This window comes from Sapajus apella, unplaced genomic scaffold, assembly GCF_009761245.1.
Source record: "Sapajus apella isolate SASKATOON/1434 unplaced genomic scaffold, GSC_monkey_1.0 scaffold37, whole genome shotgun sequence".
Classification (NCBI taxonomy): domain Eukaryota; kingdom Metazoa; phylum Chordata; class Mammalia; order Primates; family Cebidae; genus Sapajus; species Sapajus apella.
The window spans coordinates 8,273,934-8,291,298 of NW_022436977.1; the positions used below are offsets into that span (position 1 = coordinate 8,273,934).

General features: G+C 38.2%; 1 protein-coding gene across 12 annotated transcripts in view; it reads right to left on the minus strand.

The window, feature by feature from the left end:
• Nucleotides 1-17,365, minus strand: part of TCF12 (transcription factor 12) — a 370,182-nt gene that overhangs the window by 68,486 nt on the left and 284,331 nt on the right. For 2 of the 12 annotated variants that reach the window (XM_032297789.1, XM_032297785.1), the window contains exon 1: nucleotides 718-2,915. The exons of 8 other annotated variants lie outside the window; for them this stretch is intronic. In XM_032297789.1, the coding sequence (XP_032153680.1) occupies nucleotides 718-786 (69 nt within the window). In that variant the 5' untranslated portion in view covers nucleotides 787-2,915. Of the gene's footprint in view, nucleotides 1-717; nucleotides 2,916-17,365 lie in introns of those variants that run through there. 2 more of the 12 variants (XM_032297788.1, XM_032297786.1) reach the window with 2 other exon arrangements.

The following is a 17,365-nucleotide window of genomic DNA, read 5'->3' on the forward strand; positions in this document are numbered from 1 at the left end:
CATCTTTTCCTTCCATCTACAAAGCAACAAATAATTCTCAATACATATGTGTGTATGTACATATTTTATATAAAGATTTGTTTACAATATACAAAAACATAAAAACAAATGTACTTTCAAGCTCATCGCTAGTAAAGATATCAGACTAATAACTCACAAATTCAAGTTTATTTTCTACACTATCTTAAAAATAAAACAAAAACCAACACCTACTGAGTAGCTATGTGGCACATAGGACTTTACTGGTACCACTTTTAAAGAAATGTACAATGTAGGCCTGGTGCAGTGGCTCATGCCTGTAACCTAAGCACTTTGGGAGGCTGAGGTGGGTGGATCATCTGAGGTCCAGAGTTCAAGACCAGCCTGGCCAACATGGTGAAACCCTGTCTCTATTAAAAATACAAAAATTAGCCGGGCATTGTGCCGGGTGCCTGTAACCCCAGCTACTAGGGAGGCTGAGGCAGGAGAATCACTCGAATCCGCAAGGCGGAGGTTGCAGTGAGCCAAGATCGTGCCACTGCACTCCATCCTGGGCGACAGAGCAATACTCTGTCTCAAAAAAAAAAAAAAAAGGAAAAGAAAAGAAATCTACAATCTAATACATTACAGAAAAGGAAAAGACAAAACTTCACGGGTTTTAGTAAAAAGCAATTAATCCACACAGCTTTCCATTAAACAAGTCAGTTAGAAGCTATATGAACAAAGAAAAAGGCTTACCGTTTTCCCATTGTAGTAATACATCAAAGAATTGCTGCCCATTCCAGGGACAGGATAAGCACAATACATGTTGATTTTGAAAATGTTACTATTTGTAGCTAATGCACACAGCTTCTCTCCAAGACATACATCCACACAGGCAAAGAGAGTAAGTCTTCAGTACTATGCATCCACACATGGATCTACTCAAAAGGAACTTATGCAAAATAGGGCTGAACCAACTCACAGAGCACAGAGGGAGGGTTTATGCTGTAAGTAACCTCTTTCAATTTCCATCAAGTCCTTGCATTGGTGGAGGATACCAACCAATAAGACAAAATCTGAGGTATTAAAAAAATACAAGTCATTTGTAAGTGCTAAATAAAGAGAAACGTCCTGAATAAAAATAACCCAAGAAATTTTAGTTTTGTCATATATATATGTATACACACACAAAGGAAGGCAGTGACAGATTTTCGGCTAATCTGTTTTTAGTTTTAGCTAAATTAGAGCACTCGTGGCAGAGAAACCTAGCTTGTTACACCTCCAGTGTTACCATCTGGCATGGTCTAAAGTTGTTTCAACTTTGATAAACACATGATCAAGTAATCAGGAATTGGAAACACTGAATCATGTGTAATAAGAAGGATCTAAACAGTTAAGCCTTGTATAAAAAATCACTTCCTGGAGAAAGGAGACCATCGTCTAAGTACCTCTTAACTAACTAGAACAAAACGTACTTTAAGTTACAACAATTGTATTGAGGAAAATTGAAAGGAACACATTTTATTAAAAAGTTTAGTCCAAAAATCAGACAGATTATCGTGAAAATAAATTACCTGTTTTTAAAATGGAAACATTTAATAATACAGATTTTCAGTTATAAAGCTCCTTGATTTCCTCATACACCAGTTACAAGTTTATAATGCCTTACAATAGAACCGTTCTTAAAAAAAATCCACAAAAATGTTTATTTTTCTTCATATAAAGTATGAAAGAATAAACTAGTTTCCTAGAAGTCTTTGCTCCAAGTTTATTATTGTTCTTAACACTTTGTATATTCATATTTTTATGTTAATGCTCACATTTCTCAGAAAGGAAAAATAATCAGTGTGGGAATAAATGTCTTACAGATATTTCTAAGTCATACTTTGAAGTCAAAAGGTTTTAAAAGCTGTCTACAAAAACACATGTCTCTCACACAGACACATTTTGCTATTTACTTGTTTTCCCATTGTTCTTTTCTGTAATTATAACCTGGAAAAACAGAATAGCAACTTTCCCTTTTTGTCTCATTTCTCTTCATCAAAACCTCTTTGTACTATCTCTTCTCTCTGTGACTTGTAGGTTCTAAAGAGATTGTATTAATCAGAGCAGAGCTCACAAGCTGCAAAAGGGGGCACGCCACTTTTTTTAAAGGTACCTTTCATGAAGCAGAAAACCTCTATGAAATATTCTAGGAATATACTATAAAGGACCTCCTTTTCCCCCAAAACCCCATTTTTATTAACATACTGATCAAATTATAGTACTAAAACTAAATGAGACAATAAGACCAACTAACTTCACAATGTTTTAAAAGCTGATAGTATTGGAACAACAATGAAACCTCCCCACATTCTCCAGATATAGAAAAGGCTAAGCAGCAGCTGCAAAAGAACATCGCTGTACAGCAGACTATTAAAATGCCAGTCTGCAGAGTGGTTTGTAACTTCCTCCCTCCTGAGAGACCACAAAGACCCATTTCAATCCTTGGAGAACTGTGTATAAAGCTTTGATTTACAATTAACAATAGCATGCCTTAAAACCATTCAAGTAAATTTTAGTCTTTTATACACAGTCTTTCTCTACTGACAGATCAACTATTCTCAAAACAGAAAAAAAGGAAAATCAAACAAAATCGAATACAAAATTTCCTTTATTCATCATTAATAATAAAACTTACTTTTCAATAGAAATTGAGGAGGAATAGAAAGAAGAGCCTCAACATTTTTATAATCATTGCTCCAATCTGAGAAATTTTTTCTATATTGGTTAAATAACATCCATCTATGACAGTTAAGCCCATTTCTCTGATGCCTGGCAAAAAACAGAGGGTACTATGCTGTCTGATAAAGCAAACAGCATAGTGTAAATCCAACTAAACAACCTTGGTTATTAAAGCACAAAGAAAATTTTAATATTTTAACACTAGTTTTTATTTTAGAGGCAATTATATGATAATCTAAAGAGAATAAACATACATTCAGATAAAAAAGAAATTCAGTGTAAAAGCCAAAACGAATCAAGCTTCTTTAATGAAAACAAAAACAAAAAAACGCCATTACTTTTGCACCAACCTAATAAAATAAGTTTATTAAACACCTAGGTAAGATTTACTGTTAAACATGAAACCTGAATATGAAACATAATTTCTAACGAGAGTTGAGTAACTAATTAAAAGCTTTTGCTTCTACTTTTCATTATTCCTCTCAAAAACATAAATATAAAACTTGTACATGTGTAGGTAATACCTCCCCTGCCAATATATACCATAGTCACTTGGTGTACACTACTGCCTAAATTAAGCGTAGATATAAAGACATTAAAAAAAAAAAAAAAAAACCAACCCATGCCTGTATCTATAACTATATGATATTAAAAACTCATTCTTCAAAAACAGTAAAATCATTAAGAAAACTGGTGGTAATCTAAATAAAATGTCTCCATATGCTACTTGAATACTATGTAAAAGTCTTTTAAGTTTGTTGCTCCAGTATACCATTTTTCTTGAAGTATGCCCCCCAAAACTACAACTGTTTGATGTAGATGGTCATTTGCTTGATTGCAATTATAAATCACCTTTTATAGTAAAATCTTTTTTCTCTGCTCCCCAAATTTTTAAAAATTAATTTAATCTATGCAACAGCTGTAGCACAATTTCTTTTCCTAAGGAGAATCATATTACAGGAAAAAAATGCATATAGACGGATCAAGTGCTGCTTTAGTCAATGCAGTTGTTTAATCTTTGCTTTTTTTTTTTTTTAAAGGAACATGTCAAGGGTTAATCCTGTGACTCAGTATGACAAAATGAGTCAGCTGGAGACAGGGCCAATTTTTAAATCTGATTTCAGACAGGCGTGCAGTCTGCACAGGAGTTCTGAACTGTCATGTACTTTTTATCCTGAATTGTTTCCACCTACAATTCTACATAATCACTTACGTGTAATTCTAAGATTATGTGATCTGACTCAATATGCATGTCACCTAGTTCAACAATATAAAAAATCACCAAGTTTTACAGCAAAATAGGAATTATTATACACACTGGCAAAATGATTAATGAAAATGCCAGAGGACCCTGAAATAATACATATCTTGGAGTCATACATATTTTATTAGCAAACTGGTGATTCCTGGTTAAAAGGTTATTGCATCTCACCAATTTTCAAATATGCCTTTTCCTCCCAAATGTTATCAGGATGTTATGTTTGTTGCTATTCCAGTAATCATTAAGCACAGACCCAAACCAGGCAAAAAAAAAAAAAAGCCATAATGTGCTTTGCCTAAGCAAGTTACTTCTTTACTGATGATTTAGAAAAAGATGTTTTCAAAAAGTCTACCAAGTAAGAGCTCTTTGGAAACGTCAGTTTAAATTCCAGGCTTCCATGCAAAATTTCCCTCTTCCATCTTACTTTTCTGTTGATTGGGAAATAGATCTTCCTTGGAGAGCCATTTGTATGGATTTTATTAGCTAATTTTTATCCTGATATTTGGATCACTATAACAGCTATAGTTATTTTTAAATGATCCTTAAGCAAGAATGTTTCAAAAGGCTACATTAAATTCCAAATAGTTTTTAAAAGAAAATTTTTATTTGAAGTGAATTATGTTTTTGGAATTAGTTAACCTAGGCCAGTTAGTGGTTAATTTTACTGTATATTCTTCTAAAACAAACAGGCAACATTCCACTGTCCCAAAAGCCAGAAGATCTGGCTGGAAAAGTAAACCTAAAACCCACTCATAAGATTCCTTATGAAAAGTTTCAACATTATTTCTAAGTGAATCAAATCTTGGAAAACAGACTTTCAGAGTAATAAACGAAGCCAAATTTAAAAGCTGACACATGAATAACTCCACAAATGAACTCTACACTTTCCTAAAGGATGAACTCAGTAAATAATAAATTACTGGCTGCAAGGGAGGTAGGGGTGAGGATAGATTTAAGAGGATAGTAAGTGAGAGAATCTATAACTGGACAAATTCAAAGCCAAGGAACCTTCCCCAATGCTTCTTCTCCCTTATTTATCTTGTAAAGAGATGACGTGTGAATGAATGCTGTCTCGTAAATGTGAAGTATTTCAGTTAGCCTTGCTAACTAAGTCAGACATCAAAATTCCAGGTTTTATAACTGAACATTATATTGCAGACTTTTCTTCTAGTATATACTACTTTGTAAGTAAAGTCATTCCTAAATGTTCAGAAAGTTGTTTTTCTAATATCCTCACATTTTAGAAAATTTACTTCTGCAAGAAAGAAATCAAGGATATAAAACTCCATTGAAATAATGCATCCTTTTCACATCAATCCACTAGCATTCAATGCATATTACTTAAAGTTAATAGTGTTATTGATCTAAAATCAATAGTGCACTTTCTAATTCAACAATCACTCCCATCTTGCTGATACCCAGTCTATCCGTAAAAAGGCTTCTAATTACTATCTTTCCACTGTGTGAAAATCTTAAAAATCAAAGACTTGATTTTGTGATCTTTACTCAAGTGACACTCCATGAAAAAACTGTTCCAATTACGCCTTAATTGTGAATACCAAAATCTTAACCAAACCAATAACCAGTGGACATTAAAGATTAGCCTGAGCACTGGTAAAGAATTTATTTGGATATCAACACACATAAACATACGCTTCTCAACACAGTATAGACATGTGCTAAAATTCATAAAATAGCATCTGTCTCAGATATAGAATATCAGGTGTCTTACTGTTTCTTTACAAATATCTCATGTCTAAATTAAGTTTCAGAAATGCTTAATGATCAACAAAATAGAAAACACCTATCTATATAGCCTATGGAAACAAGAACCTCTGTAAACTGCATTTTTAAGGCAAAAGAACAATTAATTTCCTTTTGACAACGATATGACTATAATGAAGATAAGTAAAAACAGCCATACCTCCTGGAGGAGAAAGCAAATAAATCTTTTTCTGAGGTGAATAAATAGTATCCCTCCGACATCAACATGAACAGAACTGACAGATCATACAAAGCTTCTAAAAGGCAATCATTAGATAACCCTTCAAATGAGACAGAACTATGTAATTACTGAGAATATGCAAAATCTGAAGCAAATTGCATGTTTCTTTTGATCACAGACTCATGATGACAAAGCAGTTTTCTTTGAAAAATTAAAGAGGGGGGGTTCCCCTGCCCCTGCATCTCTTGGCTATCCCTTTCTTTCCTCTGTCCTTCCCCATGTGAATTGCAGTTTGTCACTTCTCATTTACCACTTGAAATAACACAGTAAGAGAATCATTAACTATGTTGCAACTTGATAATTTTCCTGCAGATGGCTCTATAATCACAGGACTGCCTAATGGTGTGTGTATGCACACATTAAAAATACTATGAGGATGACCCCCAGGTTTTTAAATTTCTCAATAAACCAGCACCTCAGAAGAGCTTTCAAGACTGACACAGACTTTGCGCTATTAACTTGTTAGGCAATCTAACAACGAAACAAAACTGTAGGCAAACAAAGTTATGATTTAAAATCATCTGTAAAGGTAAATAATTTCTGTGAACATGATGTCTTGGGTCAGATTATCTGTCCCTTGAAGGAAGTGTCACTGGTTTTTTTGTTTTTTTCTTTTGGCCTGTGCATTTTTTTTTCTTCTGAGCTGGAAAACGTCAGATCCTTTCAATTTATGACCAGCACCAAGATATTCTATTCTATTTTAAATTTATTTTTAAAAAGACCAGAAGTAATATCTGCATCTTAGCCCAGAACCATTTCAAGAATCTGTAATCCAGAGCTGTAAATAACTTATACACGAAGTCATTTTTGTCCCTAATCTACAGTTTTGTTTCAGAAAAATTCTTGCTAGTGATAGCAAAATGTTAACACTTCCTACCTCTGAATACTTAAATATTGAGTCTGTCAAAACATCTTACTTCACATTTGTGATTAAGTATAAAAGCAAAGCTAATTTTTGCTATATTCACTAGAAGAAATCATACAGATCTTGAATTTATGGAAATACCTATCTTTTAAGCATGGTTTCTTATTACTAAATTCTGGTGACCATTCTCAACAAAAGCCAAACAATCTTTCACTTTGAAAACACATCTAAGAAGAATAAAATCATCAGGGAAAAAGATGGGAGATGGCATCAGTACATTTTCCACAAAGAACAAAGCAAAACAAGCACTGTTTGACCAGTATTTGGTATGCTTCACTATTCCTAACAATGACAAGTGTTCCTAAACAGACAGATATAAAACTTGGAAGAAACTTGTTAAGGTACTTGTTCTATGTAGCTATAGTACATGTGTATCCAGTAAGGCAGAAGTATTCTCCCTATCATTCATTAATATTCTATGTAATACAAGATGGGCTACTCAGGTCCCGGAACACTGTGGAATTATATCTTACAACGCAAAAAAGCACTAAACTGGGAGTCAGGAGATAGCAATGCAGGTTTCAGTTCTGCCTCTCAAGAGGCATGAGAGCTTAGGGTAGGTCGTTGGCTCTTCCTGAGCCTAATTTTCCATTTCTGTAAAATTCAGGCATTAAACTAGGCCAAAGACTTTCTAGCCATTTCACCACTAATAAAACATTTTATTATGTATTCCACCCCAAAACTCTGAATTCCTATTTTGAAAGATTTTTGTCTCCCAGACTCTTTTTTAAAATTCCATTATGATGACTATTTTTCTCTCTTAAAAAGAAAAATTAAGCCTGGATATGGTGACTCATGCCTGTACCTACCACTCTGGGAGGCTGAAGTGGGCAGATCCCTTGAACCCACGAGTTTGAGATGAGCCTGGGCAACATGGCAAGCCTCTATCTCTACAAAAAGTTTGAAAATTCGCTGGGTGTGGTTGTGTGTGCCTGAAATCCCAGCTACTTGGGAGACTGAGGTGGGAGGATCACTTCAGCCCAGGAGTTCATGCTGCAGTGAGCTATGGTTGTGCCACTGTACTCTAGTGAGGGTGACAGAGAAAGAACCTGTCTCTAGAAAAACGACAACAACAACAACAATGACAAATGAACAAAAACAAAAAAGAAAACTCAAAGCCATGTAATTGTAGCTCAGGAACTTCAGGTTAAAAGGTCAATGAAGCATTGCTGTGCTGAGCTGAAATAATTCCAGTGAAAGAAATCTAATGTTAGGTTGCCATTTTATTTCAGTAAACTACAGAATTCACAGAATTTGTTAGGTGTTTCTGCTATATTTTGGATCTTCTTGTATTCAAGATTCAAGATTCAAGTTGCGACCCACTGGCACAGATGATGCCTGGTGTCCACACCTATTTCTCTCTCTCTTTTTTTTATGGCAAAGTCTTGCTTTGTTGCTCAGCCTGGAATGCACTGGTGCAATCTTGGCTCATTGCAACCTCCATCTCCCAGGCTCAAACGATTCTTGTGCCTAAGCCCCCAGAGTAGATGGAATTACAGGTGTACGCTACCATACCTGGCTAGGTTTTGTATTTTTAGTAGAGACAGGATTTTGCCATGTTGGCCACATTGGTCTTTTAACTCCTGGCCTCAAGCGATCTGCCAGTGTTGGCCTCCCAAAGTGTAGGGATTACAGGCGTGAGCCACCATGCCGAGCCTTATATTGTATTTTTATAATCATATCTGCAAGAGGCATAATTAAATATCTAAAACCTCACATGAAAGGCTGAACCAAGAAAGGAATCTAAAAACATAATTACAACTTCTCAATTCTAAGACAGGAGTCCAAATGCTTTGTATTCTAATAACATTTATGCCAGGAAATGAATTATCTAAGAGGCTAGATATGTAACTCCATTGCCTAGTAATATGTTCATTTAAAACTATCATCTTTCTTTTTATTTTATTTTTTAAGTATAACTGATACAAGGTCTCACTTTGTTGCCCAGCCTGGTCTTGAACTCCTGGGCTCAAGGAATCCTCCCGCCACAGCCTCCCAAAGTGCTGGGATTAGAAGCGTGAGCCACTGCTCCCTGCTCCCGGCCCTACTATCTTTCTTAAAACATATATAGTACCTAGAACAAAACGGTAAAACAAAATAAAGAAATGCAGTAACATCTTACCAATAGGTAACAACTCTCACCTAACTTTGCCATTGTTTAATTTACTCAAAAACAATCTTGGTTTCTCAATAATGTGCTACAAGTCAGATATTCTAGGTTTAATATAGCATCATCTGGAAAATAAAACGTTTGTGGCTACGCCCTTCAAATAGTATATAATCCTCTCCAGAGATGGCTTTGTTATAATTTTAGCAAGCAACACAGAGTTAAGGAGTCAATATGGGAGCTCATCTTAAGTAAGTGGGGTGTGGCTCCTGCACTATTCTGTAATAAAGATGTAGTGCCCATCTATGACTTGGTTTTTTGTTCCTTTTGCTGGAGAATTTAGTAGAGCAGTAAACGAGACTATTGTTATAAACAAATGTGGCTGTAATGAATGTGTAGGTTGGAAAGTGCAAAGGATAAAGTAAGAGAGTAAAGGGTTAAAAATGGGTGGCAACACTAGAGTAACTTTATAAGTGCGTGATCTTGAGGACACTTCCTTGGCATAACATTGGTAATTTCAGACTGAAATGGTTGTTCTTTTATATAAAAGGTTCAAACTGTGTTACTGTTGTTAAAATGGGAATAAAGATTATATGAATTTAAGAACACCATCTTCTAATGCTAAGACCTCACACTGGAACACAAATGCATAACTTCCTAGCTCTAATATATTAGGGGCACACTCTCCATGTAAAACGAAATAACTACAGTGTTCTTTGCCGCTGAAAGATTTTTACGTTTCTTATGAAAAACTGGAGTTTTCTCTTTTCCTCCCCAAAAAGTGTTTACAAACTATGTTATATGTTTTATAATATAGTGAGTTAAAACATACAGTTATGTAGTTATCTCCTGAAGATAACTTAGATTATCTAGTATGTAGTTTATATCTTTTCTGAGTCAGCTGAGCATGGTCCAGAAAGAAGAGGTATGGCTGTATTGCAATTCATTTGACTTTGTTCATTTATTCAACAAAGAGTTATTAAGTATCTGTTGTGCACCTCTGTGCTGCAGATGCAATAAACAACATAAATAAAATTCCTACTTTATCATGTTGTTCCTGGGTAATACAGATAAAGGATAAATAAATTAGGGCATATCAAATGGTATGAAGTACTACAGAGAAAAGTCAGGAAAAGAGTGAGGAGATACTAGGGTATGCTGTCATTTTATATAGGACGGTCACAAAAGATCTTCATTGACACAGTGATATGCAATCAAAGAGGAAACTAGCCATTTGGGTACTAGGGAAAGTGTGTTCCATGAGAGAGAAATGTAAATGCAAACGCCCTGGGGTGGGAGTGTGCCTGACATATTTAAGAAGCAGTAAAAAGGACAGTATAGCTAGAGTGAAGTGAGGGAGGAGTAGAGTAGCATTAAGATGAAGTCTGAGAGGTAGCAGGGATCTTGTAAGCCATTTTTAAAGATGCTGATTTTACAATAAGAGTAGCTACTAGAGGATTTTAAGCAGAAGAGTATATGATCTGACTTAGATTTTAAAAGGATCTTCCTGTATTAAAAAAGAAAAAGAAAAAATAAAACGGGGAGACCAGTTGTAAAGAAAGCTGTTGCCATAATTTAAGAGATGGCCAGACGCGGTGGCTCATGCCTGTAATCCCAGCACTTTGGGAGGCCGAGGCAGACAGATCACAAGCTCAAGAGAACGAAACCATCCTGGCCAACATGGTGAAACTCCGTCTCTACCAAAAATACAAAAATTAGCTGGGTGTGGTGGCGTGCGCCTGTAGTCCCAGCTACTCAGTAGGCTGAGGCAGGAGAATTACTTGAATCCGGGAGGTGGAGGTTGCAGTAAGCTGTGATCGTGCCACTGCACTCCAGCCTAGCACCTGGTGACAAAAGGAGACTCTGCCTCAAAACAACAACAACAACAACAACAAAACAACAAAAAAAAAAAAAGAAAGAAAGAAAGAGAGAGATAAAAGTGGTTTAGACAAAGATGATAGCAATGTAGGTGAGGACAAATGGTTAAATTCTTAAAGACAACTGCAGTAAGAGAAATATCAGACTATCTCTGTTTCACATTTATGTCAAAGAAACCATTTTCTTTAGAAGATTTCCTGTATTGTGGTTTTCCATACTTTTCTGCCACGTGAGTATCATGGCCCTATATTTTTATATTAGGTCATCCTAAAACAATGTAGAATTAATGCTGATGGCTGAATTACCTGTGATTTTCCTGCTTTTTGTTTTGTTTTTGGTAAACACTCCTATTTTGGTAACTAGGAGTTAACTGCATAATTGATGGGAGAAATTGGGCAAATAATTCAGTTCCTTATACAAAGAAAGCCAGTTAACATATTGAAGGTTTGAACAATCAGAGGAGAAGGAAGTTAATAAGTATACCTTAGAGCAGGAAGTCATTAATGCTGATGTCTCCTACTATACACACACAAAATAATGGCCTCGTAGTCCTTGTTTTTATCCCTTTAATTAAAAAAGCATTTCCTGAATACATCATATGGCTGGAGAACAACAATTATGCAACAAAAAACATTTTGGGCTGCGCACAGTGACTCATGTCTGTAACTCCAGCATTTTGGGAGGTTGAGATGGGAGGATCACTTGAGGCCAGGAATTTGAGACCAACCCTGGCAACACAGCAAAACCTCTTCTCTACAATAAACAAAATGTAGCTGGGTGTAGTAGCATGTGTATTCCCAGTTACTCAGGAGGCTGAGGTAGGAGGATTGCCTCTCTGCTTGAGCGCAGGAGTTTGAGGCCACAGTGAGCTATGATGGCACCACTGTACTCCAGCCTGGGCCACAGACTGAAACCCTGTTTCAAAAACATTTTTTTTTTTAAGTTCTTTCTTTCCAGGCTGGGCACAGTGGCTCACGCCTGTAATCCCAGCACTTAGGGAGGCCAAGGTAGGTGGATCTCTTGAGTCCAGGAATTTGAGAACTGCCTGGACAACATGGTGAAACCCTGTCTTTACAAAAAATACAAAAATTAGCCGGTTGTGGTGGCACTTGCCTGTAGTTCCAGCTACTTGGAAGGCTGAGGTGGGAGGATCATTTGAGCCCAGGAAGTGGAGGTGCAGTGAGCCAACATCATACCACTGCACTCTAGCCTGGGCATCAGAGTGAGACTCTGTCTCAAAAAAAAAAAAAAAAGTTTTTTTTCCCCCAAAGGACAAAGTTATCTTTTGACTATAAGAATCTTGAAGGCAGGGTCCATATTTTATTCACATTTAAATTCCTAAAGTGTAAAACAGTTTTTAATTCACAATAAGGACTTAGTATATTTACTGATTTTGACAGAAGGGATTTATATTCTCCTCACTGGGAATCTACTAGATGGAGCCCATACTAGTAGCAAATAATTTTTCTAATTCTCATTTAAGTTACTGATTTTTGTCTTTTATAATACTGGAAAAGATACTGAAAGCCATGATTTTCAATAATGATGAATATGACTTTATAAAATTAACAAGCTCAAGTCAGACAACTTTTAGTTTTCTTAGTTCTTATTATTTTTGTCATGGTTGTTGTTTCTGACATGAAGTTTCGATCTTATTGCCCAGACTGGAGTGTAATAGTGCAATCTTGATCTTGGCTCACTGCAACCTCCTCCTCCCAGGTTCAAGTGATTCTTCTGCCTCAGCCTCCCAAGTAGCTGGGATTACAGGCATGCCGAACCAGGCCCAGCTAATTTTTGTATTTTCAGTATAGACGGGGTTTCACCATGTTGGTCAGGCCAGCCTTGAACTCCTGACCTTAAGCAATCCACCCGCCTCAGCCTTTCCAAGTGCTGGGATTACAGGTGTGAGCCACCACACTCAGCCTATTTATTATTAATACTAGCCTCCTAAGAGCAAAAAAGGGAACTATATAAGAACCATATAAAATTTACTTAAATTCATGGAGATTAACATTGAAAAAATGAATTTTATAGAGATAGAAGCTATTCTTAATTTTTGTATGAAGGTTTTATGTTTAGACCAGAAACATGTCCCATGATTCAAAACAATCTGTTTCACAGTCATACTTTGGTTGGAACCGATTCCCAAGCTGCTGCTAGTAACTATCTTTAACTTTAGGTTCTTCTGGGTTTTTTTTTTGTTTTTTGGAGACAGGATCTCATTCTGTCAACCAGGATGGAGAGCAGGGGTGCGATCACAGCTCACTACAACTTGAACCTCTGAGGTTTAAGTCATCCTTCCAACCCTGGCCTCCTGAGTGAGTAGCTAGTACTACAGGCACACACCACCATGCACAGCTAATGTTTTTTTCTTTGTCTTTTTTTTTTTTTGGTAGAGACAGGGTCTTGCTACACTGCCTAGGCCGGTCTTGAACTTCTAGGCTCAAGCACTCCTCCCATCTTGGCCTCCCAAGCTGCTGGGCACATGGGCCAGCTTTAGGTTCTATAAGAGAGTTGGACCAGGAAAAAAGATGGTGATTGGAACAAATATATCTAAGTTAAAAATTTTATTAGGATTATTTATATCAAAGTCAAACTATTTAAATACAAACGACTGGAATTTAAATCTAATTGTTTCATATAACCATTTATTAATATATCTATTCACAGGCTGCTTTTGATGTCCTGCATATTATTAACTAATATGACACTTAAACCCTAGAAAAGTAACAACACTGTAGCACCCACTTTATAAATTGGGGCTTTACCATTATCCTAGTTAGGAATATTTTAGAATAGGGCAAATAACGATCCTGGAAAGTGTCTGTCAATACAATAAACCCAGGGCCTTAAGAAAATCATAAAGGGACTAAAGAACACAGGTAATGAGGCTGGGTGAGGTGGTTCACTCCTGTAATCCCAGAACTTTGGGAGGCCGACGTGGGCAGATCACTTGAGGTCAGAAGTTCAAGACCAGCCTGGCCAACAAAGTGAAACCCATCTCTACTAAAAATACAAAGATTAGCCGGGCAAGGTGGCACGCACCTGTAATCACAGCTACTCAGGAGGCTAAGGCAGGAAAATAGCTTGAACCCAGGAAGTGGAGGTTGCTATGAGTCAAGATTGTGCCACTGTACTCAAGCCTGGGCAAAACTGTGAGAATCCATCTCAAAAAAACAAAAAAAATCTTGATAATGGACTTTTTTTTTTTTTTTTAAATTATAAATAGAGACGGGGTTTCACCATGTTGGCCAGAATGGTCTCAATCTCTTGACCTCATGATCTGCCCGCCTCAGCCTCCCAAAGTGCTGGGATTACAGGCTTGAGCCACCGTGCCCGGCCTCAATTAATGGATCTTAATAAAACCAAGGAACAGGCCTAAGAAGTCTTTAATTTTATTTTTAACTCTTTAGGTCTGTTTTTCACTGGAACTACATTTATGAAGAAGGTATATACTTTAGACATATACTTGTTTTCTTTAAATCTAGTGCAGCTTGGGAAACATTGGTTTGTGGGTCAAATGTGGCCCAACATGTATTTTCTTAAGTGAAGTTTTACTGGAATATAGCCATGCCCATGTGTTATGTATCATTTGTGGGTGCTCTTGTGCTACAAGAGCAAAGTTCGGGAGCTGCACCAGAGACAACTGGCCCACAAAATCAAATATATTTACTATATACCCTGATCTAATGCATTGAGGAAGAGTGGAAATACAGGCTATTACAAAGATATAAGTTGAGGGGGACGATCCAAGATTGCCGTTTAGGAACACCTCAGGATTGCAGCTCCCAGTGAAAGAGCAGAGGGTGAGTGGACACCGCGTTTTTATTGCCCACAGACTAGGAAATTCCCCGGGGGGAAAAGCTTCATGGTCGCCAGTGCGGCTGTTTCGGCCGGCGCTGCTACTTTGCCCCACGCAGCTGCTTTGTCGGCGCCCCGGAGAACCGCGGCTCCGTACAAAATACACCGGTCCGGGGGCCCTTTTGGCTGGCGATTGGAGCCACGGGAAGTCGCCCATTCGCCGGTTCAAAAAGGGGACTGAGCAGAGAACCAGGACAGTAGATTCCAGGGCAAAAAAAAAAAAAAAAGCGCCACAAACCTCAGTGCCGCTGTTTAAGCCAGCGCAGTGAGTGGCCACAGGGGAAAACAAACAGACCCCGGCGCCTCTTCAACAGGCGACTGGAACACCAACTTAAAAAAGGCTCTGAGGCAGGGAGCCAGGCGATCAGGCTCGGCTGTCCCCACCCGCACAAAAGAACAGCAACCAGAAACTCTGGATTGAGAGTTTCACAGCAAGCGCAGCTGAACCCAGGACGGTCCAGCTCTGTGGGGGCGGGGCGTCCGCCATTACCGAGGCAGCCCGCCATTGCCGAGGCGCCCCGCCATTGCCAAGGCAACCCGCCACAGCAAAGAGACTCCGCCCCAACAGAGGCGGGCCACCATCACCAAAGCAGTTCTAACTACACCCATATAAACAGGACTGCAGGGAAGTTCACTCGGCAGCGGGGCGGAGCCCACAGCAGCTCAGCAAAGCTGCTATAGGCCGACAGTGACTAGGCTGCCTCCTTGCTGGGCTGGGCAGGTCTGAAGGAAAAAAAAAAAAGCGGCGGCAGCATAACGGAAACTCATAAATAAAGCCCTAAATCCCTGGGACAGAGCACCTGGGAACAAAAAGCAGTTTATGAGTTCTGCTGCAGCAGACCTAAAAGTACCTGCCCAGCAGCTCTGAATGAACAACAACAGAGCTCGCAGCTCACCATTTGAGCTCCTATAAAGAAGAGACCGTCTCCTCAAGCAGCTCCCTGACCCCTATATATCCAAAAAGACACCTCATAAAAAAGAGATCAGATTGACACTAGGCGGGTATCCTTCTGGGACAAAGATAGCAGAAGAAGAAAACTGGTAACAACCCTTGCTGTTCAGCAGCTGCTGCAGGTGAACCCCAGGCAAGCAGGGCCTGGAGTGAACCTCAGCAGACCTACAGCAGAGGGGCCAGACTGTCAGAAGGAAAACCAAGAAACAGAAATAACCTCATCATCAACAAACAGAACGTCAATCTGAAAGATCTGAGACCCAATCTGAAAGCCAGCAACTACAAAGTCGACAGGTGGATAAATCCTTAAAGGTGGGAAGAAACCAGCGCAAAAAGGATGAAAACACCCGAAACCAGAACACCTCTCCTCCTAAAAGGGATCACAACTCCTCACCAGCAAGGGAACAAGGTTGGATGGAGAACGAGTGTGATGAAATGACAGAATCAGACTTCAGAAGGTGGGTAATAAGAAACTTCTGTGAACTTAAAGAACATGTTCTAACCAAATGCAAAGAAACTAAGAACCTTGAAAAAAGATCTGACGAAATGCTAACGAGAATGGACAAAATAGAAAGGAATAAAGTGAATTGATGGAGCTGAAAAATGCAACACGAGAACTTCGTGAAGCATGCACAAGTATCAACAGCCGAATTGACCAAGCAGAAGAAAGGATATCAGAGGTCGAAGATCAACTCAATGAAATAAAATGGGAAGGCAAGACTGGAGGAAAAAGGGTAAAAAGGAATGAACAAAGTCTCCAAGAAATGTGGGACTATGTGAAAAGACCTAATCTACGTTTGATAGGCGTACCCGAATGCGACGAAGAGAATGAATCCAAGCTGGAAAATACTCTTCAGGATATTATCCAGGAAAACTTCCCCAACCTGGCAAGGCAGGCAAACATTCAAGTCCAGGAAATACAGAGAACACCACAAAGATATTCGTCAAGAAGAGCAACCCCAAGGCACATAATCGTCAGATTCACCAGGGTCGAAATGAAGGAGAAAATACTAAGGGCAGCCAGAGAGAAAGGTCAGGTTACCCACAAAGGGAAGCCCATCAGACTCACAGCAGATCTCTCAGCAGAAACCCTACAAGCCAGAAGAGAATGGGGGCCAATATTCAACATCCTTAAAGAAAAGAACTTTCAACCCAGAATCTCCTATCCAGCCAAACTAAGCTTCATAAGTGAAGGAAAAATAAAATCCTTTGGGAACATGCAAGTACTCAAGAGATTTCATCACCACCAGGCCAGCTCTACAAGAGCTCCTGAAAGAGGCTCTACACATATAAAGGAACAACAAGTACCAGCTCAACTAAAGGGCAAAACAGCCAGCTAGCACCAAAATGGCAGTATCAAATTCACACATAACAATATTAACCCTAAATGTAAATGGACTAAATGCCCCAATCAAAAGACACAGACTGGCAAATTGGATAAAAAGACAAAACCCATCGGTATGCTGTATCCAGGAAACCCATCTCACATGCAAGGATACACAAAGGCTCAAAATAAAGGGATGGAGGAAGAATTACCAAGCAAATGGAGAGCAAAAAAAAGCAGGAGTTGCAATTCTCATCTCTGATAAATTAGACTTTAAAGCAACAAAGATCATAAGAGATAAAGAGGGACATTACATAATGGTAAAAGGATCAATGCAACAAGAAGAGCTAACGATCCTAAATATATA